General features: G+C 34.3%; 3 protein-coding genes across 3 annotated transcripts; 2 read left to right on the forward strand and 1 right to left on the reverse strand.

The window, feature by feature from the left end:
- The first annotated feature begins 3,260 nt into the window (after positions 1-3,260).
- On the forward strand, positions 3,261-4,523 carry spn-F (C2H2-type zinc binding domain-containing protein spindle-F). Its single transcript, XM_088038612.1, has 2 exons — positions 3,261-4,072; positions 4,122-4,523. The coding sequence occupies exons 1-2, from the start codon at positions 3,349-3,351 to the stop codon at positions 4,388-4,390; spliced, it is 993 nt and encodes a 330-aa protein (XP_087894738.1). The 5' UTR covers positions 3,261-3,348; the 3' UTR covers positions 4,391-4,523.
- On the reverse strand, positions 4,409-5,547 carry mRpL32 (mitochondrial ribosomal protein L32). Its single transcript, XM_088038613.1, has 3 exons — positions 5,460-5,547; positions 5,145-5,390; positions 4,409-4,786 (listed from the first exon to the last, which is right to left on the reverse strand). Exons 1-3 carry the CDS (start codon positions 5,545-5,547, stop codon positions 4,524-4,526), a joined length of 597 nt encoding a protein of 198 aa, XP_087894739.1. The 3' UTR covers positions 4,409-4,523.
- A 103-nt stretch (positions 5,548-5,650) lies between these two features.
- qless (decaprenyl diphosphate synthase subunit 1 qless) lies at positions 5,651-25,581 on the forward strand. The gene is made up of 8 exons (XM_088038611.1): positions 5,651-5,800; positions 17,734-17,946; positions 18,096-18,235; positions 19,146-19,287; positions 24,134-24,223; positions 24,277-24,408; positions 24,455-24,649; positions 24,696-25,581. Exons 1-8 carry the CDS (start codon positions 5,651-5,653, stop codon positions 24,915-24,917), a joined length of 1,284 nt encoding a protein of 427 aa, XP_087894737.1. The 3' UTR covers positions 24,918-25,581.
- Positions 25,582-25,590: the final 9 nt, after the last annotated feature.

A 25,590-nucleotide genomic window follows, 5' to 3' on the forward strand; every position in this document is an offset into this window, starting at 1 on the left:
ACGAAGGTGGCAATGTTACCACTCAACAGTTCTGCAAATTTCCAATTTTTGACGGAAGTTTTGAACGCGATGAAATAGCGAGAAAAGCATTTTCCAAGATATTTTATGTTAGAATTAATATAAATAAATGCAGATCTTCAGAATCTTTTTAATTTTGGTCTTTGGAGTTGCTTTCGTTTGCTTAAAAACGTTAAATATTATGGATTAATGGCAACTGTGCTATTATGAGACGGTAACTATGCTATTATGAAACAGTAACTATGTTATTATGAATTATTTGTATCATCACTATTATGATGTACTTTACACGTAAGCATACAAAGGTATTAGATACATCTTAATGTTCATGTTTCGATAAAAAATATTTAAATTTAAAATTAATTTTAATTTTAACTTCAGGGAAATAAATCAAAATTTATAAATTTGCGTTCACATTTTATTAACTCGAACAGAATACATTCATAATATAATTCAAAAATTACTTAATTAAGATACTCCTAATACATTTTACAATCTACAGTTTAAATGTTAAACACTGTCGCCCTTGAACCAAATTTCGAATATAAGAGTAAGAAGAAGGATCGTCTAATCCGCCTGATTGGGTCTTCCAGAATTGGATCCACCCCCTAGTTGTAGACGATGAGGGCTCGCACTGTTGTCATCTGTTAACCTTTTGGAGACGTCTTTCAATTCCCATCTTCTGGTCTGGTGACCTCGAGAACCCTAGATATCTGGAAAATAGGAGACAAACACAAACAAAAGCAAATGCAAAAGAACAAAATAAACAAAAGTTACCCAATGGATGCTCGCACTCAACATTTTCCTAAAAGAGAAAAAAGTTAGAAACTCATCGCTTTTGTGGAAACATCTCCGGCAACTTCCGAATCCAAGAACCGCCTGAGAGATCCTCGGACTCCTGCAGTTTCTGCTCTGAAAACAGCTTCTTTTAGTAAGACCGGCCGACCTTTCGACCGGCCGGCCCTGGTGTAGTGGGCGCAAGCGCTCCACAAGTGACCAAGGGAACTCTGCAGAACTCTGCTATCTGAAACAAAAAACACAACACAAAACAACAATAATTAAAAAAAAAGATACAAACCGGGGCTAGCACTCAACATTTTCAAACCGATATCTTCTACGCTGACAGCCCGAATTGGTGGATTGTAAAATCTGAAACGTATTAAATCACATATTGGCGTTAGTCCCGTTAGTTTCTCAGTTAAATAGTTCAGTTAGATCTTGTTAAGAACCCAATGTTATTTATGTTTACTTTTTATCCCGTTTTGTTACATGCATTCTAGCTTACACCATAACTTATTCTAAAACTTTATTGCATAATTTACTTTCTAAACTTATTTGCTAACTTAAACTAACTATACTAGAGCTCTGAAATGAAGAACAAAATACATTAATGACAAGAAAATTGTTGACGAAAACAAAGTCTCATGAAGCCGGTCCTGGAGTCGAAGTCCTGTCGTCCACCTCGATGTTGGCTTCTCTCTGTAACATTCAGAACATTAAAAACTTCTAGGTTAGCCCTGAAAAGGAATCTAGTATAAATAAAATGAAACTTGCTTTCTGGCCGGGGCGTTGAATCCTCTCACTCTTGAAGATGGACCTGGAAGTTGAACTCCTGTCCTCCACCTCAATATTGACTACTCTCTGTACTGTAACATTCAGAACATTAAAAACTCCTAGACAAACCCTGAAAAAGAATCTAGTAGATATACTGATAAGTAGATCTAGTATAGTAGAATCTAGTATATCTAGTATAGAATCATTCTTGATACGGGGAAATACATATACAGCAGGTCGTGGGCTAGTGAGTAGGAACATCATGGCGGGTACTTTGCACCATCTAGGTTATTTAGTTAAAGTCAATGTGTAACCTGCACATTAGTTTGTCAAGTTAGGTTGAGTTATCTTCCATTCTACCATTTTATAACGGTCCTAATTTAGTCATTTTATCTACCTTATTTTTCTCTTAATTTTCTTATTATATCTCTTATTTTAATTTCACCATTGATTGATTCACCATCGAGTGTCGAAATTTTTAGTACGCGAGATAGTCAATTCAGTTTCAGTAGTGTGTAATAAAATTAAAATCGTTTTTGAAACAATGTGAGTGAGTGGTTCATGGTTCCTAGAGGAAGATGCAGAGGTACGAGTCTGACGATGCAGCGCATGGACAGGATTAAAAGGTAAGTTATTTCATTTCCTCTAAAATTTATAAATCGCGACGTGAGAATTATAAGGTTCTAAGTGCTTTTTTGTGAAAATTTAAATAGTCTATTTTGCGATTTTTTTTAAGCAATTCCTATCATGTATAAAAAAGAAGTGAGTAAATATTTTAACAAGCTAAAATGATTTTAATAGATCCTGTTTTTTTTAAATAAATGCTTAATAAATTAAAGAGATATCACTGATAACGTGAACACTGAACAATTTAATGCAAATGTTAGTTAGAACCTTATAGTTCTTAGGTGTCGCGAAATGCTAATATGTATTTCTTTAATTACAGTAGATCCTTCTGTGAAAAAGACGACGTCGTAGAAACCATCAAAGTAGAATGTGGGATTGTTGGGCGTTTTCCGAAATTGTTCATCGTCGTTCGCCACTGTAAAATTTCCTCTCTTGTATATACATCTTCGTAAATTCTGAAACCGCCTCGTCCGCGAGTGTTAAAATTCAAAGTCGAGTTTCGCAAAACAGTGCCGAAGTACTTTAAGAGCGCGAGATAATGTAAATTTTTAGCTAGTAAAGTAATGTTTTCATTGAAAGGTAAATTTTAATTATTTTGTATTTTATTGCAATTATTTTCTGTATTCACATTCAAATTTAAGGATCTATTACAAGTTGATTCTTTAGAAGTATTCTTTTGATCACAAACGAAATTTTGTCTGGTCATCATATTTGTATAAATGGAAAATAAATTGTAACGTTTATAAACAAATAAAATGTTTAAGTAATCTTGACTTTAGAATTTCACCTCTTTTGAAAAATATTAAATGTACTGCGAACTGTTTGTTGCAAAAATTAAACTTTTACTTGCAAAACACATTTTAAAAGCGCGCTCACTTTCAGTGCTACCAATAACAAAATTCACTATAAAAACAGTTCACAGGTCTAGTGGAAACTGAAATGTCAGTTTTGACAAGACAACCAAAAATGAAAACGTCAAATCGCATCTTGGTGTTTTTGTCTCCTGCAGCCTTGTAAAAACATTAGTTGTTCTGCTTAGGGTGTTCCCCCGATTTTATTCCACAAGCAAACTCTTACTAAATCGTACTTTTCCGTACTGTAAAGTTGGTCTACTTTATGGTTATGTGATTGATTGTGTCTTTATACAAGATGGAAGAGCCTATGGGAGCTCAAGTGGCAGTCCAGATCGCTCTGGACACTCTAAAGGACCGCTGCAAGACTTTCGAAACTCGAGTGCGCCAACTGGAAGAAGAAAATCTTCGTTTGACTGTCAAACTTAGCCAAGGTGAACATAACAGTGTTTCATTGTCAGATTTTGACAAATTAAAAGCACAAGTGGCTGAGCTGACTGAAAATAAATTGCAATTATTGAATAAAGTAAAAATGGTGACGACTGAAAACCAAGAACTTTGGAGTAAATTAAGTAGGTTAAGTCAAGTGAATCATAATCTAGGGACTCAGTTGAGCAAAATTAACGATTCGTTGGTGCAATATTCGGCTAAAAATAAAGAACCGCATATGCCTTTGATCAGATCAAAGACTTTTACGCAGGACGAGCCCCACACAAAGGTGTTACAGAAGAACATTGAAGAAAATGGCAAGATTTCTAATGAGTTGGAAGAGATTTCCCTGAAGATCATCAATACTTTTGCTCAGGAAAAAAACGAGTTGGAGTCGCTCTATTCTGAGATCCGAGACACGCATTGGGGTGATAATATTATAACAGAATCTTGTGGATTTTATTATGAGGACTATGATAATGTGATTGACGATGTCAATGCAGTGTTGGAGGAGCTGAAGGCTTCCAAGGAGATTGTTATTAAGCAGAAGCTAACACTACAACTGACTATACAGAAAATCAGTCATTTACAAGGTAACTAATTTGGTTAAGACGTTTCAAGGAAAATTAATAATTTTTTCAGAACTGAAAACCAAGAAAATCTGTGATATCAAAACGCCCAAGAAGAACGAACTCGTGGACAAAGCCACATGCACAACTCCGTTACCACAAGAATCTCCGGTCAGTACGCCGCCCCATGTTCTTCTAGATGACAACAGTGATGAACCTCCCGATGCTCTGGAGATGATTTGTCCCGTTTGTTGCAAGAAGTTTAGCAGTAGTATGGATTTCCAACTTTTCCACGACCATGTAGAGAAGCATTTTACCGACGAAAACTTTGAACTGTTGTGATAGTAGGAGAAATGTCCATTGTCCATTATTGTTTCTGTATTCCTTATTTAAGTTAACAAGTATTTAAGCAAAGGTTATAATTATAAAATATATCAACTATTTTTATTAAATTAAATGTACTTGTTTACGAAGATTAGCCGAGATCTGATGGTTTTACATCGGTGGTTGTAGCCGGCTGTTGGGTCGTTTGTTGAAGAAGATTTTTACTAAACCACGAAGGTCTTGCTTTTGGAACTTCCACGATGCGTTTACCCTCGAAGAATTCTTCGGATTTGCCGTCTTTTTCACCTTGATATAAAACTACCACTTCTTTTTCAACGGGTGATAACTGGAGCTCTTGTTGAATGGCATCTTGCATTTCTTTAGTTTCATCCATTACTTTCTTGTAGCATGTAGCTAAAATTAATGAAATAATAATAATTATTGGTCCAATTTAAAATTACCGCTCTTGGTAATATAATGTCAAATTTAGTAATTTTCATTTTACTACCCTAAATTTTTTTTTTACAATTTCTTTAATTCGCGTGTAAAATTGGTTGCCTATATAACAACACCAGAAAACAATTCCATTAATTAATTAATTTTTGTTTGATGAGGGCATCTTATAACAAACAATTATCTCCACGAGCGATCAGTTTGCTACACGTGACCACAGTGGCCTATAAACACTGATTTAAATGACCCTTGCCATTCAACCAAAGTTCAGCCCTTGACATATAACCTCACTCTTATTTCCTTTAAATTTTGTACTTACGACACAAAACTCCTTGTAAGTGGTCGTCTCCACAGACCGTGCATGTCTTAATAAAACTTTTTGGTCTAAGAATCTTCAAACTGTAATATGGATCTCCAAATCTCCTTTTCATTCTTTTCTCAATAGACCTTCTGCAGGTCGGAACCCCCCAAAGAAAGCCATCCCCAATAATATCCTTGAGTGAGAACTTCGATTCTGCCTTTGCTGTCGTTTCCTGGACCCCCACACCGGCAAGACAGTATCCATCTGTCAAAAAGTGAGGTTATGAAATCGAAACCGTGTGTGCTAGCTCGTGTTATATAACTCTCGAATTACCTGGAGGAAACCGTCTGAAGATGTTGGCGATGACCAGTTCAAATCTTTGTATTGCGATGTTAACACGAGTTAGAAGCGAGCCGACCATGGTGTAGCGCGTTTTCCGATCAGCTGTAGTGGGACGAAGTGGTGGAAAGGCGCGTTGGAGAGTCTTTGCGATTGGGGACTACCGACTCACCAGAACAGTCTTGATGATGGCTTCTATGGGCTCTGGTAGACTCTGTGCTCGGGTGCAGGAAAAACTGTGTCAGTGGGGACAGTATAGCCGATTCGGGAGAGGATTATGTGTGCGGGCGAAAATAGGGGCGGATTCACCCTTCAGGAAAGGACTACACCGACAGGTTAGATTTTTTTTAATTTATTTAAGCACCCGTCAGAAATTTCGGGGTCTGCTTTTCATATTTTCACATTTTTTTCCACAACTTGTATCGAAGAAAATAACTTTTACTTTTACGCGCGCTTCTCCATTCGAAAGTTCCGGTTAATAGCCGCCTGTTGTGTTAAATCTCTCGAATTAGTGATAGTGACGACGGCCTAGATTTGTTCGATATAAGATAATCGATTTTTTCCAATTAATTCAAGTAACGTAAAGTTGGTAGCCATGATCTCTTTGAATTAAACATTTTTTCAAAAATTGCTGATTTTTGATAGTGAAAAAAGTAGGCTACTAAACGGATCTGCAGCTCGTGTTCGTGAAAAATTCTATGCGAGTATAATTCGTACAACTTTCTCAATTCCTATCTTTGTAATAACTTTCTTTTAACTTGTATGCATTCATTTGCTATTTACAGGGTGTAAGAAAATATAAATAGCCTGTTTTACATTTTATTAGTGTCTGGCACGGTGCGATACCAAAAATTTCAGATTACTAAAAGGGCTGATTAGCAATTTTTTGGACCTTTTGTCAAGTATTAATTCAAGGGTTATACCATGTGTTTGAATATTCAATCTCCTCTAAAGAACTTCAAAGATCCACTACAAGTTGATGTGTACCAGCGCCCTCAAAGCATGTTCATTTATTATACAAATGTATATTATACTGTGTGTTGTAAATCGCTAATCAACTGTGAAACTCCAAACATGAGAAAAATGCAAAATTTTATTTTTCCAGGGCTCTTACTACTTGGTTACAAGACAAATTGCGACACTGCAAATAAATGTTTCGCCAAATCAAATTGATGTCACCCCAGAAACCGCGTCGACGCAAGTTGCGTCGCTAACTTGAAATTGTCATACAGAGTTGAAATAGCAAAATTGTCATGATGCTAATTCGTTAGAGCAAAATAAATTATAAATGATAATCAAAATTAAATATTAGAAACTATTTATATCAAAAACTTTTAACTACATAACGATTGTACACTGACATTGAATGGCTGAACTAATTTTTTACTAATCCTAATCAAACAAATCTAATCAAATCAATCGAATCGAATCAATGTACCTACTTGAAAGTAAAAACAGGGGATATGTAATCAACGATAATTATTTTGTTATACAGGATGATACAGGACGTTTTCAACTGGATCTATATTTTCGGAACAATGTTTTATTTTTGATCTATTGTTTTATCAATTATTATCACTTGAACAAAATAAACATAATATTGGTCGCATTCGATGACAAGGCTGATTCATTATGATTATGACATAACTTACAGTGTGTTGCCAAAGTTACGATTTCGAGAATGAACGTGTACATTTTAAAGTAATGAAAATTGTACGTTTTTGCTATGAAAGTACTGATAATAATTAGCAATTCAATTATTATTAATTTGCTATACTTAATTATTGCACAAAGTCCTGAAAGTTTCCTGTTTTTTTTTTTCATTTCACCTTGTACCGCTGTTCCAGGTTTACAACACAATCAATCACAGGTTTAAATTTCGCGGCTTTGCTTTTTAGTGGCACATCTCTAATAATGTTTTAAAATGTTAAAATTAATTGCGTTGGCAGCTCCGCTTATTATGGTGCCCTTTGAGTAATATGAAAACATAACATTGACATAATTGCCATGATTGACAATTTGAAATAGCAACAGGTCTACCAACTTACTTCAAATTTTAAAGTCTGCTACGATGCAAAATTTATTCAGTTTCTGGACAATCTAAAGATTATTTCTGTTCGTGCAATGCTATGGAAATGTACTTTGGGAGTGTATTTGCTCTTGATATCGCATCGTATTTGATTTAGCTACATTTGTTGTTAAGTGAACTCTGAATTCTAATGTTGAAAAGCAAAGCATGGTTTTGGTTCCGTTCTGTTTACTAACGATAAGTGTTACTCCGCCCACATTCACGAAAGCTAATAAAAATATATTAAAAGTTACCGTGGCTTTTAATGCCATTTAATTATTATTATTAATTAGTTAGTTACCTTCATTCATACTAAAAATGATGTGAACTTGCTAGTTGCAAAGTTTGCATGAATTTGAATGAGTCTATTGAAGGATACCACGTGGTTTTTTAAAAGTGACTGTGAAATCAGCTATAACGTTCGAAAGTAATGAATTAAACTTCAAATGAAAATGTACATATTGGTTTTCTCTCTAATAAACAATTATGATGTTGGAATAGTTTGTAATTAATTAAAGGACTAAATCGCATTTTTTTTCTGGCAGAGCGCTTTATGTTTTGAGAGAATTAGTTTTGATACATTTTTTCTGTTTTATACAAATAGTTCTTTGGCATCATTCAATTCTATTGCGCAGCTTAGAAATCCAAAGAACTATTAAGTTGCTGGTGTTTTAGTAATTGTAGCAGTATGTTGAAATATTTCTTTTTAGCGGTCAATTATTATAGTTCCAAGCTACCACTCATGTGGAGCAAAATGAATCTATAATGCTCCAAATGACTTTCATTCTAAAATTTTGCAAATAATTCCAAAAATTTGGACCTTTGAAGGGTAAATATGTATTCAAGAATTTTTCTTTTATCAACGAAGGCATTTTGTAGTTACGTTGACACTGGATAATGAGGGATACTTATTTTTCGTTTCCAATCCAATGATAATGATAAGTAAAACGATAAATGTTATATAAATCGTGGAACTTAACGAAACGTCAAAATTCCCAATTATTTTCATGCTCATTACACCAAAATATAAGAGAATTGGTTTTGTAACACCAAGTTATGACATTTGCCGGCTTATTAATTTTACAAAATTCCGAAAATTTCCGAGGAAACAAAAAAAATAAAAAAGTCATGTCATTACCAACTAAAACAGTACTACCTTGTTCTGCGTGCAGATTAATTAATTTTTTTTGTAACCACTCCGTAATTATAATGTAACAAAAAACTGCTATCCGACGATTTAATTTAATATTCTTCATCGTTACTTTCACCACCCAGAATCTAGATATTATACACCGTAATAGATTTTTTCTTAGCAAGATGAACAAAACGTCCTTGTAGAATCTATAAATGGAAGAAGCATGAAGCTTTCATTTAGTTACATCATTCCACAAACGAAAAAAATGTGATGCTCCATCAAACCAGAGCGTCTATCCTCTATTACCTTAAAACCCGAAGTGAGAAGTTTTTATTGTTAGAAAATTAATTACAAAATTCCAAAGGCGGGGCTTTTCGATCTGGGACAAAATCAGTGGAAACATTCGTGGTCTCTTCGTCTGATGTTTGGTTGGCATTGCGTCGTAAACGCGGAATGCCGTCTTCTTGGGCCAATGCCTCCGCAGAAGTGAGAGTGGCCTTGCTCCTTTCAAAGTGGGTCAGTTGTTGCTTTCTTCAGCCGCTGACCGCTGAGAAGAGCTCATCAGGACGATTGACTATTATCGATGTCAAAATTCATATTTGCCAGAAATTACAGCGAAAGTTATTCTCGAGGTTAATACACTTTCGTAAGCGGTATTGTTTTAGTCTTGATGCTTTCTTTCAAAGGATTTGATGGTCAATGTCGTGGGATTTCCTCTTTGAGTAATTAGAATCTGTTATACATAAATTAATTGTTAACAATACGTTAGGTGAGAGAAAGTATAGGTGCGTCCAACACCTGTTGTAGTCTTTCGACATACACGTGGACAGAGGTGGAGCGTCTGGGATTCAATCCGATTGAATTATTGAATTTTTGGTAATTTGGTGTGTAATTGTAAATTGAAGACTTTCACCGAGTTGAATTTTTAATAAATTATGAAGTATTTGCGTGGTGAGTTAATTAATTCAGGCGGTGTACCTGAATTATATTATTGCATTCTTTTTCGATTTACTGATGAGATGTTTTTAATGAATGGTTTGAAGGAGTGGAGAAAGTAGTGGTAATCTATGGCATATGTTATCAACCGAGTGATGCATTAATTACGGACAAAGATGAATGGGACAGTTGGATCCTTTTGATCGAATTTAGCTGGTTAATTAAATTGACGGTCATTAGACTAATCATTTAATTACTACCAACATAGTTAACATACCTATTTTTCTTCAGAAAACGCTAAAATTTTATTTTATTGTTGGCCGAGTTTCTTAGAAATAATTTATTATATCACTGGTTGTGGCACTGGTTTTTGATTGTTGATTTTCTCCTATTATGTTGCCAGTATTTGAGCTAATTTTGAAGTCAAGTCGCGACCAATTAAGGAATTATTTTGGGTAAATTAAAGAGCAGAAAGCATCACAGTCTAATAATCGGGTCGGTTAAAGTAATTAGCTGTTTCATAATTCATAGTTATTTTTATAGATTGAAATGTAGCAATAAATTATAAATACGAAGAGGTGGGTATATCTCCAAGCAACAAGTATTTTCTCTGAAATTATTGGACTGTGAGGTTTCTTCACAATCACAGCAGTTTTGTTTCTTTTATTGATTTTAATTTGCATTTATTATTATTTATGTTTTTGTGCTAAAGATCGCTAATAAAACATATGTTGTTGGTAAATATGTAATTATTATCAAGCATGTCGAAAGTCCAGAAAATACAATCCAAACGTTATTTACGGACAAGTTTATCTAGCGCAAAATTTCTTGCATCATTGTAATTGTATTACAAACGTAAACGGAACAAATACGTCAGAATCATGGCAATAATTTTATTGCTTTTATATGTCAACGGATGGATTTAAATGCACTTGCAAAACCACCATTGTTCATAATTTCGAGTCAAGTTCACACACGAAATCGAGATTACCAAAACTGCACTTTGAGGTGAAGTAAAGGTTCTTCTGATTGCATAAAAAGCAAATAATTCTATTGTTGTGGGATCTAATTAGTGGAGAAAACTTTTCAAAGAATCGTGATTTCAATCTGCTAGTATTGCCCATTAAATAGATTTAATGAGATACGGAGTCGGTAACAATAGAAATGATGTTCATTTACTACTCTTGCATTGCTTAATTATATTGTTAGGTGACTTTATTTCATGTAGAGATTTCGCCATATGCAAAATCATGTTTTCAAGGAGGGATAAGATTACTGAGGCTTATTAAAAGCGAGGTTTACGCTTTCCAAGTTACGATTTGACATCTTTCAATATACAGCAGAAGGACATTTCTGATTGTGTTTTATACTGGCTTTAGGAATTGAACAAAGTTGAATACTAAATGCTAATACAAGAATCTTTTGTTCATCTACAGCAATGACTTCAGGGTCAGTTGAACAGCTTGCTAGTAATTTGCAAAAATTAAGTACTGCGAAGAAATTATTAAGTAAATTACAAATGTGTGGTAATAAATTCTTCTTTTTCTAATAAATTACTGTTTATTTTTATAACATCTTTTCCCAATCAAAATGTAATGATGAAGTCGAAATTCTAGTACTTAGGTACATATATTTTTTAAAAACTGATCTCATGTTCTAAAAAAAGAGGTTTGAGGAAAACATTAAGAAGTTCTTAAAAAAATTAACACTTTGTTATTTATGGACTTTAAATTCATTTTCATTAAAAAATCAATGGCATTGCTTACAAAATTTCTAGGCACTTATTATATTTTGAAATGACTTGAATGCTAGCTAATGCAGCTCAGAATAACATATTTTAGAAAAAAATTTTATGATGAAGAGTTCTAAGTTCCTCTTGCTTATGGATTAAAAAAATTGGGTGTAGAAAACTTTAAAAGGAATTGTTCAAAATCTTTTGGGAAACACAATAATTACGTAACAGAAATACTCGCCAATCTGGAACGTTAGCAGAAAATGTGAAGAAAATTTTTAGAATTCAAATATGTAATAATGTAGAGAATCCAAAACATTAAAAGTCAAGAAACAATTAAAAAAAAAAGGAGTAATAAAATAAAAAAGCAATAACCTGAGAGATTTGAACAATCAAAGATCTAAAACAATAAATTGCATTTTTAGTAAAATAGATATTTACATAACAAGTGCGGAAAGTGATCAATTTCGCACGAGTGTAAATGTAGATGCACGAGGTGCCAGCCGAGTGCAGATGTTACACGAGTGCAAGAAAGACACTTTCCGACGAGTTGTGTACACTATTTTTCCTACGACCTTCCATCATCAGGAAGAAACCATAAGTCTTGACAATAGTTCATTTCTTATCTATTCTAATTATCATTTTTTACGACCATGAGGTTTTATATGAATAAAAGTGACGTATTCCACATAGTTAGATGGTTGATGTTTACGTACATCAATTTACGAAAGTAAAAGTCACTAGTGTGATATGAATATATCCGCACAGACCTGTCAAAATTGTCTTGTCAGAAACGACCTAACCAATTCATTTTTACCATTATGCATGTTGTTTTACAGTGAATCGTCTAGATATTTAAGACAAAAATTTAAGAATTACATTTGTATTTCAAAATAACTGTCAATTTTGTCAGGTCTGTGCGGATATATTCATATCACACTAGTGACTTTTACTTTCGGAAATGGATGTACGAAAACATCAACTTTCGGAGTCATTTAACCATGTGGAAAATGTCACTTTCATATGGGGTCGTAGGAAAATATGTTTATATGAATATATAAATGAAATATATGTATATACATATAAAATATGTGCGGATATATTCATATCACACTTTTACTTTCGGAAATGGATGTACAAAAACATGAACCATCTAAATACGTGGAATACGTCACTTTTTTATGAGGTTGTAGAAAAATGATATTTAGAATAGATAAGAAATGAGCTATTGTCGAAACTTGTGGTTTCTTCCTGATGATGAAAGGTCGTAGGAAAAATAGTGTCCATAACTCGTCGGAAAGTATCTTTCTTGCACTCGTGTAATATCTGCACTCGGCTGGCGCCTTGTGCATCTACTTTTACACTCGTGCGAAATTGGTCACTTTCCATACTTGTTATGTAAATATCTATTTTCTAGAAGTAATGTAAAAAAACCTTCCTATTTTTATAATTGTTTAGATCCATTATGTAGGTAGATTAGATATTTCGAATTCTTTGTTCTTTGGACTTTTGATTGTAGGTGTTGAACGCGAAGGGTTAACACCTCCCAAATAACTTTTTTGACTTCTCACACGTGTGTACCTATTTTTAATTACAATGCTATGTCTGAATCATCGTTTCATGTCCTTTTTTCTGGTGCGTTTGCTGTCTAAACACGCAATCTTGTGTAAAAGCACACTTTCTGTGTCAAGTTGACTTACATAACGCACAATGCCAAAAGTGATAATTTGATTGGAAAAGAGTTACCTCACGCATCTTGGTGCTTAACGCTTGTTTGGTGCGATAGCTTTGTTTGCGTTTCGAATTAAGCAAAATGTGTATAATCACGAAAATGTGAAAAGGGCAGAGTGGAAGGAGTTTTCTTTGTCGCAGAAGTGGGCCATGTTGTATCAATAAGTTTTCGAAGTCAGAAAATTTCCCACATAAATCTGCATTTTCAAGGCTCAGGTGAAAATGTTAACTCTTCTCGTGCAAGAATATTTTTACTGTTCTAAGGTCAGGAGTACTTCCAACAATGATGCCACACTTAAATTGGCGTGTAATTATTATTATATTAGACACGTTAGTAATGACCCTTTACACTTAGGTACATTCTGTGCAATCCATAACCGTGTCAGTGTCAACAATTTTTGTCGTCAACTCCCCAAAACAAATCTAATTACTCAGTGAACTTACAAATCAGTCGACTTTCCCATAATTCGGTAACAGAAATTATTATGAAACGTCACATTGTTTGATATTATGCTACAAGGAAGTCTTAAAGCCTCACGTAACTATCTTTTCCGTCAAGAAATTAATTTGTTCGAGTTGTTGAGTGTTAACTTCGATTTGCTTACATCTTAACAAAGCAAAATTGTATTGTTTTAACACTAAAATCGTTTGAATTTCGGTGTTCAATGCACTTTGTCTTGCGAAATTTTGAATGACGATGCGGTAAGTGTAAAGTTTTTGTTTTATTCTTCACAGTTGCTTATTTGCAAGCGATAAAATTATGCAAATAGATGGTATTTGTCAAGTAGCTGCGTTAGAGTGTTATGTAAATGAATTATATTTTCTAAGTGAGATGTTAGTCTCTTATTACTTGTCAACTCGTGATTATCGAAAAGATTGCCATTTTACTCGTGTTCATCATGTCAAGATCACAAAAAATTACTTCATCAATAACGACTGTCGATTTATGCATTGATTGTAAAAATTTGAATAAAGTCAACTTAAAATGGAGTACGAATATTATTTCAAAATAACTTTTCAATATACAGGATGTTTCGTATAAAGACACCAATCCGTGAACTGGTAAGTCTTTGGACTTCCTAAAGAGAGTTTTTTGTCCTGAAGCAAATAAAACTTCCGCAAGGTGACCAAGAAGATGCGTTTGAAAAACAAATTAGAAAACACATTTATCAACTTACATTAAATTTGAAGGATTGGATCAGTGTCGCCAGTAGGTGCACAAGAAAGAAACTAACGACAGTGTAAAAAAGTGTAATAAACTAATAACTTACAACATGTGTACATTACAAGTTCGCAATGTGTCCTCAAACTGTCCCAAAATGTTTGCGGTTTGCCTCTATTTAGAACTTTTTCATGATATCCTGGAATCGCTTGCTGCTAAAAAAGTTTCGTGCACTTTACCATAAATTAAAAGCATATCGGCAAATGTGTAATTTACCAATTAATGGTAAAAGCCTTGATGCGACTTGGATACTATTTGCTGAAAAAAATTCAACGAACTGCACTGGTTTCACTGTGTCTTTTGATGTTTTAGAAAAACTGCTTATTCAAAGTAACTTATTCATTATTTTTTAACTGGTACGCTACGCTTATTGATCAACTTAAGGGTCTTCTAATTTTTAAACGACGTTAGAATAAAAATTCCTTGTCCCATTAAGTGTCCAGTTAACGGATTGCTGTCTATTTTCGAAACAACCTGTATAATAAATTAATAAATGAGTAGCCTAAAAAAGTAAATTATGATATTGATTTGGTTATCGTCGGCACACTTATTAAAAAAAGTCGTAAGCATTTAATGCGAAAATAATTGAAATAGATTGTTTTTACATGGACTAAGTCCAGTTTGATCTACTTAATGCCATTTTTTCAAAGATGAGCGTCCTGAAAACCTGCATATAAAATAATAAAAAAGAAATTATTAGTAAGTACGTACATATTAAAATTTTCCAGAAAGTTTTTTTTTTGTTGAGTATCGTAGTCGCAGTCTGAGCGCTTGTTTTAGTCACGAAGAGCGTTCACTCTGCGGAAAATTCGAGCACAATGCATTTTGGCATATACACAAATAGGTACAATAAGATATCAAAGCTAGAAATGGAAATATTTGCGTCGCGGTTTTATTACCGCAGAATTAAAATTGTAATTTGTATAAACATGATAAATAGTAGGTATACAATATAGGATATAAAATAGATTCTAAAATATAGACTGTTCCTGAAAACTGTAGCAGCATTAACTATTAAGTGATTAAAGTGGCTGGTTAAAACCAACGACAATAAATTAAACATATTCGAAAGATAACCAACGCAGATATAAATTTTTATTCTTCATTGTTTTCCTGTTGCATTAGAGAACGCACTTAGCAACCAATTAGAACAATTCCAAAAATAGCCTACACCTATTAAATTTTGTAACTTAACCCACTTTTGTGGGAACTTTACCACCTTTCAAATAAATACTTAAACCATATACCCACTGAAATTTGTGAGTGAACGACCTTCAATGTTGAGAAACATTAATTATACAAATTGTGTCATTTTTCCAAAACACTTCCATTGAAAACTAGCGCGAAAAATGTTTTAAAATTGACCGTGTAAAAATTACGAAACCGTGTATTCTGATCGCACCATTATCTCATCTGTCTGCGAATAGAAAGAACGGCATTGACATTGACCGTCAGTTTGAACATGATTTGTCTCTCTTACGTGATCGCCGACAATTTTTATTTCTGTCCCAATTTTTTATTTGTGCGTGAAATCTCGATTTTCGATTTTTGTTAACACACAGGATGTGTCGTCTCAGACAAAGATCAAATATTTACTGCTCTTACTTACGTTCTCTTTAAGTTCAAACACGCACCGGCGCGTAAAATTCGATTGTTTACACATATTGCGTATAAATCGACGATCAGTTCTTGTAGAGAGCTAGTTAAACCCTGTTCACTTTCACATTCCACTGGTAGCCAACCAAATGTGGGTTAGAAGTCTTCAACAGCAGGTGACATGTTGTTTCCACATGGAAATTCGCAATATTGGAAAATTAAACGAATCTCAAGCAATCGATATTTAAAAAACCGTGGAGCAATCATTTCACAACGAGAATATTAGGGAAATTTCTGACTGAGAAGCCCCTCTAATCTAAATTTGGTAATAATGATTGTGTTGTGTGATTAATGGAATGTTCGGTCCGAGGTCATACGGCGAGAACTTGTTCTTCGTTGCAAAATCTTAATTTTAGTTGATACGCGAAATATTGCAAGATTTGTTGTGAAATGTACGAGGCGACTTAAATGTCTTTATCTTTGGAGTGGAGCATGGTGGATGGTGGGAGCTCTTTTTTTTCAGACAAATTGTGTTAAAATTGAAGGGGATCTCAATTCGTTGGGTTTGCCTAAAAGGAAAAATTGCTTCGAAAATTATTAAAGTCCAGTTTTGTAGTTTAAAATCGTCTTCTTTGACGTTATTAAAGGAAAAATACGAGCAAGTGCAGGTAATACGCATTAAATGACGTTAAACAAAATGATCTCACGATTAAAAAAAAATCTAAGAATAAATAGGAAGATATATAATTTATTTCATAGTATCAAGCAAAATTATAGATTTAAAAAAATCAAATAAAAACTAAATACGCCACCATTATTTTGTGACATCAGAAAACTTTTAATTTGTGCTTACGAATTAATTGAAAACATTTAAATTACTTTTAATTTGACTTTGACTTTGTTGACTTTCATTCTGAGCAAATAGCATGTCTTTAGTAATCATTATCAATAGTCACAGAAACGAGGAAAAGAAAATGGTAGTAGGGGCAGGAAAATTCTATTTAAAAAAACAAAGGACCTTCAAAAATTTTTGAATATTATACATAGAATTAAAAATGTGCAAAATCCAAAATTGTCGAATAGGTCTGATAATAAATACATTTTTAGTAGTTTCTTGATTAATAATAACAGAAATTTTTTTTGTAATGTTCTAAACAATAATTTAGTGTGACGAGTTTCTTTTTCTTGGACAATAAAAATAATTGCATGTGAAGTAAAAAGAGCATGTGAAAAATTAAAATAATTGTCACTTTTTGTTACTCTAATGATAATAAATGTTTGGACTTTACGATCCTCCACTTAAATGAAGTAATAAAATGATAACGTTAAAACTATCACTGTAATTAAAAAAAAATAGATAATTACGTACAAAGCTTTTTGACGTACAATTTGATATTTTTTATCAATTTTTCCTATATTCCTACAATTTAAAAAAATATTTTCTCCTGGACTGAATTAACTATGTATATGCAATTAGATACATAATATTATGCTATAAAATTCGATTCTAATTTTTCCAAAAGTCTTTTTATTTTATGACAGTTAGCCACGCAATCTTCTGTGTTAAGTCTTTTCTATTAAAATTTAAGGTTTGGTCTCGTGAATTAAGTCACTGAAAGGATGCCGCAAGCGTCATTGCGCAGCATTTCCAAAGGTCACAATTGCCTAAATCATCCTCACACCTAGCCTTCAACTCCCATCAATCATCCTCCATAATTTTCAAACAAAATATGCGAATTTGGTTCGGTGAACGAACTCGTAATTGGCGGTTACGCTTTCTTCGTATTTCTCGGCGTATCTAGGCCGTTTTTTAACTGATCATCAATTAGATCTTATTTTCGCTTTCAGAATGAACGACAATCGCAGACTCTGGCGGCAACAGCAGCCAGTGCGGCTTCAGCAGGATGTTGGCATCCTTGTAGTAGACCAGAAATAGCGGGTACTACTCGTAGTTTCAGTACGATGAGGACACAGCAACCCGGATCTCTCCCGGAGTATCAAGTCGACCCGTACCACCTGTTAGAAGACGATCTCAAGGACGTATATGTTTACATCCGAGATGTAAGTAGTTAATCGGATGTTGCTCAATTTAAAGTACCGTGTAAATTTGAAAAATGTGTAGTTAACAAGTCAAGGTAGATGACCAACTCGGTTAAATATCTGTGTGAGTTCGTTGTCTGAGCTATCGTTGAAGTCTTTTGTCTTTACAGGCTTTACGCAGAAGTACTTACCAGGACGACCTCTACGAGATAGCTACGTACTATTTCGATGGACATGGGAAAGCCATACGACCTATGGTGGCCATTCTGATGGCCAGGGCGATAAACTACCACATATATAAAGAAAAAAGGTGAGCGCATCTTCGTGTGTGGCCACCATTTTTCGGCTTAAGCAATGAGAATTGAGAAAGTTACTTCTAAACGTTTCGGCATTGGTCGAACTGGGTGATTAGTGCAGTTAGGCAAGAAATATGAAATGCCGAAGAACAATTTCGGGCTTTGTTTTGAGGACGGTGTTCTTCGGTGCATCTTGCCTGACCTTGAATCCTTCTCGTTCAAGGTTCTAATTAAGAGCGGATGCGTGCATCATTTTCACGTGGATCTAATCAGACCTTATGATTAGACGAGATAAGAGTTTTAATTTGTTTACCTTTTTTGAAGTAGGATATAATAAATAGAGCGTTGCGTCACACAATAAAGTGAAACTATTTTCAATACTGAGCATGGATTTCAATAAAATTATCGTTGCTATTATTGGAAAATGTTGACATAAATCTTTAACGTGAATAATTTTTTCTCAATTTCTTTTTATTTAATGTTTAAAATTAATCATAATTATAACTTACACATCGCTGTGTACAATTTGAATTTCCTTTTTGTTTTTCGCGTTATTATTTATAATATAGTGTAAATTAACTAACTATAAATTAAAATTATGATTAATTTTATTACCCAATAAATTATTTTAGCAACGTAATAACAATGAGGCACCATGACATGTTACAAAAGATTTAAAGAATGCAATTTTCGTTCAATTTCGAAAAATCTTTTGCGTCTCAAAAGTGGTAATTTAAAAAAAATTGTTTTATTCATTATTATAAAATTGTTCTTATGACACATTCAAATTGTTTAAAAGGGTTTGAGACACTGAATTTGAACCGAAAAATGAATAAGTGGCTTCAATGTGATCATAGATTTAACAGAAAAAAATCGGTAACATAAATAAACACGTCTTCAGAATTAATATATTTTCTTTTCCAGTGGTCTTCTCTCGTCGCAAAGGGAGGTAGCGATGATTTCTGAAATGATCCACACAGCTTCTCTTGTCCACGACGACGTCATCGATCAATCAGATTTCCGCCGTGGTAAACCAAGCGTCAACGTAATGTGGAACCACAAAAAGGTAAAACTCCCTTTATTGTTATGCAAGTTCAGTAATCGTGGTTGAATTAGTAGTCGGTATTGTTCGTCTTTGACGCAAATGTTTGTCGCTTCCACAAGATATTATCGCGTTGTGTTTAATTTAAGAATAGAAATCTAAGTAACACGATGCACCGAGCGATGCACAATTTAATTAAATTTAAATGCTTTGTGTTGAGCAATGGAAGTCGTTTGTGGGTCGAAGACAATTTCAACTTGTAATTGAGCGCTACTTTAATTGAATTGGATAACTTATGAGTGTTAATTGGTGCTGTAGTGCAAATGTTAATCACTTATTTATGAGTGGGAATTGAATACAAAACGAAATTTTTTAGAGCTTTTAGTTTTTGCGGTGCATTCTCCTTACCTAACACGATTTACTTCTTTTTTATAGCAATAACAGTGAGGTATATAACGGCTGCGATTATGCAACTGTCTTTAACCATTTGTTTTAATTTTTTTTCTATTAAAAATATGCGCATCCATATCAAATACTGAATGTATTCAATTATTCATTCTTTCGCTTTCTACGAACGGCGGGCACAGTTTCCCAACGAAGCCGAATACCGACACGTTTTTGCTTTTACTGACTCGAACTTTTTCGAGTAGCCATGTTCTAAATCAAATACGTTCGATTAATAATTAACTGCTAATTTGAACTAATTTAGTTTTGAGAGAGACGAAGGCGTTTTTCGTTGTTTTTCACTCTTGTGCAACCAATTATGAATTGCGAAAACAATTTGTTAAATGCTCCGTTTTGAGCTACTTCTTAACCGAAGTGAATCAAGACTTTCGGAAGTAACTGACCTACTACTCTACACTAGTCTGCTAAGTCTTATAATGTGGAACAGATTTTGGTTATTTTTCACGTGAATTGTCTTTATAGACGCATGAGTTTCAGTTTCGCTCGCGTAGCATACATGACTTCTTCACGTGATTGTCAAATTCCGCAATTTTCCGATAAATATTACTTTCACCTTTTTTTATGATTTTACGATGATTTCAGCCCTGAAATGTTTTGCGATTGCTCAACACTTAGCGTCTATTATTTTATGTGATTAGGAATCGACTAACAATGTTGACCTTATGGATTGCGAATTTTTTACGAATATTGATAAGAGGCAATTGTGTAAAGGCGCGGAGAAATGTCAAGAGAAATTTTGGCACTGGGCGGAACACGGATATTCTGCATAAGTATTTAGTTAGTTGTGTTACGTTCAAATTAAATAAATAAATAACTGAACTGTAAGGTTAAAACAGAAAACCTTGCACATTTGTTTATTTATATTTTATTAAAGTCAATATTTGTGCACTTTAAGGTCAATTTATTGATTCGATACAATATTCAAAGTTTGATTTCCTGTTTCTTCGAGGACGCCACAATTCTGTACAATTTCACTTTGTAAACTACTATTACATATTTGAATAGCCACAGGAACTCTAAAGCCGCGATTCCACTTGCTTGCTCTAGCCCAGACCAGACCAGACATCCAAGATTTGAGTGACGTTTTTATAATTCTTCAGCCCCTTTCTGCGGTTGGGCCGTAATAAAACATTAAGATGCAATTGCACCCCTGATTGCTGATGGCTTGTCTGTGCTACGCCAGACAGGCCAAGTTGGTTCGGTTTCATGGAACAGGACGGACATAAATATGGTGCACTTGGTGATAACTGATATTGACTGATATTCGATTAATTACACAGTAAATTTTGTAAGGAAAAAAAAGGGTGTATTTAATTTTTTGCTGGTTTTGAATTTTAGTACAACGGCCGCCGAACCGCACCAACCGGGGTTGTCCGGGAACTCGCCAGACATGTGGAAGTTGGTTGAGTTTTGTAGAACGGTGATGAGGACTGGTATTTTATTAATTGGACAAAAATCACATTTTAATGCAAATTTTTTCACAATCATATTTTGTTGACTGCGTTTCTTAAGTATGATTTGTAAATGACATTATTTTGTGAAATAACATATGTATAAACTTTCATCATGCCCTCATTAAATAAAATTTAATTAACTCCACAGATGCCAGTTTCTCAAAAATACCAACTACTTTGCAAATTTTGGATGTCAGATTTATCAACGTCTCGTTGAGTTCAAATCAAATCTCAATTATCAAATTGCTACAAATAATTTACTTCTTTTCAACAATTTTGACTGGTATTTATTACAGAGGCAAAGCTGATTTAGATGATTTTTGTGTAATTAATAGAATAGCATTCATCATCCTGTTCCACAGAACCGAACCAACTTGCCCTGTCTGGCGAATTCCCGGACAACCATGGTTGGTTTGGTTCGGAGAGCGTTCTGTTGAAATTCAGAACCAGCAAAAAAATTAATACACCTTGCGTTTATCATTACAAAATTTATATTATTTCTGTGTAATTAATAGAATATCAGTCATAATCAAGTGGATCATATTTATGTTTGCTGTTTCACGGAACTGAATCAACTTGGTCTGTGTGGCGTAGCCCGGACAGACCACCAGTAACTTGGGGTGCAATTGCATCTTAATGTTTTATTACGGTCCAACCGCAGAAAGGGGCTGAGAAATTATAAAAACGTCACTCAAATCTTGGATGTCTGGTCTGGTCTGGGCTAGAGCAAGCAAGTGGAATCGCGGCTTAACACGATAATTGGTAGTTAATCTTCAATTTAGGCTCAGAAATCGTCGGAAATTTTTTTGGGAGCGGGCGGCCAACTCCAATTTTTCTCCGCGCAGAAGTCCGCACCGTCTAACCTGAGGTTAACTTATCAAGACGGTTCAAACCAGTCTTCGAACTTTCTTAGAAGCTAATTATTATACATATTTATGAATCATAAGCAAGCAAAAAACGGCTCAAATTTCGTATCTTATCGGTGGATTTCATTTTTGCTCAGTGAAAGTTATTCGGAAAAACCGTTTTCACTTCGAATTCGGGAGTAAATCGTCTCGGACTGCAGAAGATCAGAGTAAAACCGGATCTATTAAGACCACTTTCGAATCTTAGCGGCTGCATATAAAAGCCGTGCCTCTTTCATTGATGCCCTCACATTGACCAACCAAGAAATCACTATCACACGCCCATATGGATGTCAATGAGGCTTATTTGTAGAACCACACGTGCTAATATCACAGAAAGGTTATTTGATGTTAATGAGAAAAAGTATTTATGTTTCTACACCACCATTGCCAAATGATCGCATTTTCGCGCAGTTTTCGAAAAATTTTAGTCGTTCTCGATACTTTCACTGGAAGTAGAAGCCGTTATGTAAGAGAAACGTAATCACAGATTAATTACAACGGTCACTCTGATCAGATCATATCCGGCTTCGGAACTTTCCTGTCGCGCACCCTGAAACTAAACTTTCTGCACTTCTCACAATATAATTATCGTACGATTAGTAATTAATTGCGATGACACAAAGAAACGTGAAAATGTGCATTGAGCAATGTAAATTTCAATACTGGACACGTAAATATCAATTTCATGACGAAAGATCGGATTAAACGTTTGAAATGCCTTTAGAGGACACGGACTTTTATCGCTGAGAGCGTGTAAACAGATATACGAAGAAGTGGGATTACGAAAATGATGCAACGGCGTGAACTCTAGTATTAAAAATAAAGCTAAAGGGAATAAGAGATTGGGCAACGTGGTAAAGTTAAACTTTGCGCCAGATTCACACATCGAGGCAAACTACCCCAAACCCAAGAAGTTTTAAAGAGAAATCGTTGAACATAATGTGTGGGAGCAAATTACCGGAACTAAACCGCCAATACAAGTTTTAACTGCCGCTCTTAGAACAGTATAATGCTTTGAAAGCACAATGATTTTAACGGCCGCAAAATGGATCGTTTTGTTATGGGTAGTGGTATTTTAATTAATCAATTACGAATAAATCGTAAAACAGCAACAGATGTGCTCTTTTTCCTGACATAAAAACGTATTTTTTTATAAGTAAAAATATTGATCCAGGAAGCGGTGATTCAGGAATCCAAGAAAAGGAAGAGTTAATGAACAATTTACGATCTTCTCAACGTACAACGTAACGTGCGAATCCTTAATAAATCATTGATACTTCACGTAACAATCCGATTTACGTTGAGAAAACCGCAAAATGTCTGACGTAACTTTAATCGTGATCTCCTTCGAGTTGAAAGTATTTAATTCTATTGTCAGTGTGTGGTATTAACTTTAATTGTTTTCCCTGGAAGCTGGATGCTTTTTAGAATGAAAGTTTTCAGATTTTATTTTCACTAAATACTCGTCGCTCACATTGACATTGCGTTGAGTGGCGTGCAGACGGTCATTTACTTCATATTCCCACCTGTTGAACTGTCCCATGTCTAGTTTTACCTTTGGCATTTGAACTTTAATTAAAAATCTCGCTTGCGTTTCTCTACCGTCTAGAAATCCATAACTTTACACTCTTAATACACAAATTGCTACTCTTTATTACTTGTAAAATATTTGTGGAGAGAAAGTTGATAATAGAGTTAAAAGTGACTGTAAACTTTATATCACACAGCGATCTGTTGTCAGCTTGTCACATTAGTAAACCTAGTTGCCCTTTATTTATATTAACTGTATTTCAAATTATTGTAATATGTATAAATCTAACATTAGCGTACTTAAAGATTTATTACAGACATTTTCTACTACGCTCAAACTTTATTTCGATAATTTTACATACAGTTGCTTGTATCAGCGCTGTAAAAACCGGATAAATCTATCTCACTCAGGAGAAAGCAACGCCGTTGTGAAAAGTGGAATTTTGCTTGGAATTGTTTTCAATAATCCGTTTAAATGTCACAAAGTAAAACCTCTTTTTTATAACTTTTCAGGTAACCATGGCAGGTGACTTCATCTTAGCAGTGGCTTCTATAATGATCGCCAGGTTAAGAAACAACGACGTCACTCTAGTACTTAGTCAAGTAAGTTGTTCACCCTAATTTGCATTTGAAAATGCATTCGCATGTTTTCTCAGGTCGTCACCGACTTAGTTCAGGGAGAGTTCATGCAACTTGGCTCGAAAGAAACAGAAAACGAAAGATTTGCTCATTATTTAACAAAGACGTATAGAAAGACAGCCTCTCTGATAGCCAACTCCGTCAAATCAGTAAGTACTCCTACAGAATCAACGTGTTTAAAAAACCTCATTAAAGGTGACAATGTTGGCTGGTGCCGATGAACAACTCGCTGACATTTCGTACCAATACGGGCGAAACTTGGGTTTGGCCTTTCAACTCGTCGACGATCTTCTTGACTTCGTGTCGAGTTCGGCAGCAATGGGAAAACCAACAGCGGCGGATCTGAAACTGGGGTTGGCCACAGCGCCTGTCTTATTTGCTTGCGAAAAAGTGAGTGGAAATGTGAAGACGACAAAAAATTATGGTTATTTTTTAGTATCCGGAATTGAATCCGATGATCATGAGGCGGTTCCAAGAGCCCGGGGACGTGGAAACAGCCTTCGACCTCGTCCACAAATCGAGAGGACTTGAGCAAACTCAATATTTGGCCAAACAGCACTGTCAAGAAGCCGTGCGACTCGCTAATCTTCTACACGAAAGTCCCTACCAAAAAGCGCTGATTGTTGCGGCCGATTATGTCTTGAATCGCATGAAATAGCAGAAAAGTGCTCAGATTAGCTACTGTAGTTATGGAAATGACTTTAGGTGACACTAGTTATGTTAATTATGGTTGTATAGTTTTGTATTGGTCACACAATTTCGGTTTTCGGACCAGTGTCTTTGATATTATCTTTTTTTTATTCTTTCAGTTTGTTATTGTATGCGTATGTGTGATTTCTGGATGAGAAAAGTACTGAAAGTCAGTAATTACCCAGTCATGTGTAGGATAGGAGTTTGACAATATGTAACGCTTACAATTAATGCCAGGTTTATTTCTATTTATTTAGCGTACCTACGAGTGATTTATTTATTTCATTAAATGAATCGGGTTCTATGTACACTATCAGCAAGTCAAGCGACAAGTAGGTGAGCTCAATAGATTTAAATACGTTACTAGATGTATATAGTTATAAAAGTATTAAAAATATTTATAATAAAATATGCTATTAAATACATTATTTAGTTTCTTTAATTTTGTTGTTGATGATTCTGATGTATATAAGTTGATTTTTAACAAATATTATCTATATTTGGATGGAGTAATAATTGCGAAAGTAGCATGGTCATGTAAATAATTTTGTTAAAATATTATGTAAAATATATGTATATTTTGATTTATTCGCATGTAAAAAGTATTAATAAAGTGTACATCTGGTGGGTTTAATATTGTC

The sequence above is a fragment of the Gnatocerus cornutus genome, chromosome 6 (genome assembly GCF_029298725.1).
Source record: "Gnatocerus cornutus isolate USDA-ARS CGAHR chromosome 6, icGnaCorn1.1, whole genome shotgun sequence".
NCBI lineage: Eukaryota > Metazoa > Arthropoda > Insecta > Coleoptera > Tenebrionidae > Gnatocerus > Gnatocerus cornutus.

Excerpts from the sequence above, each read along its gene's own strand:
- spn-F (XM_088038612.1), top strand. The coding sequence starts at position 3,349 with ATGGAAGAGCCTATGGGAGCTCAAGTGGCAGTCCAGATCGCTCTGGAC. Across the intron at positions 4,073-4,121 it reads GAAAATCAGTCATTTACAAG|AACTGAAAACCAAGAAAATC; the intron begins GTAACTAATTTG and ends TAATTTTTTCAG.
- mRpL32 (XM_088038613.1), bottom strand. The coding sequence starts at position 5,547 with ATGGTCGGCTCGCTTCTAACTCGTGTTAACATCGCAATACAAAGATTT. Across the intron at positions 5,391-5,459 it reads CTTCAGACGGTTTCCTCCAG|ATGGATACTGTCTTGCCGGT; the intron begins GTAATTCGAGAG and ends ACTTTTTGACAG. Across the intron at positions 4,787-5,144 it reads CTTACAAGGAGTTTTGTGTC|CTACATGCTACAAGAAAGTA; the intron begins GTAAGTACAAAA and ends CATTAATTTTAG.
- qless (XM_088038611.1), top strand. The coding sequence starts at position 5,651 with ATGATGGCTTCTATGGGCTCTGGTAGACTCTGTGCTCGGGTGCAGGAA. Across the intron at positions 17,947-18,095 it reads TATATGTTTACATCCGAGAT|GCTTTACGCAGAAGTACTTA; the intron begins GTAAGTAGTTAA and ends TTGTCTTTACAG. Across the intron at positions 24,650-24,695 it reads TCTTATTTGCTTGCGAAAAA|TATCCGGAATTGAATCCGAT; the intron begins GTGAGTGGAAAT and ends GTTATTTTTTAG.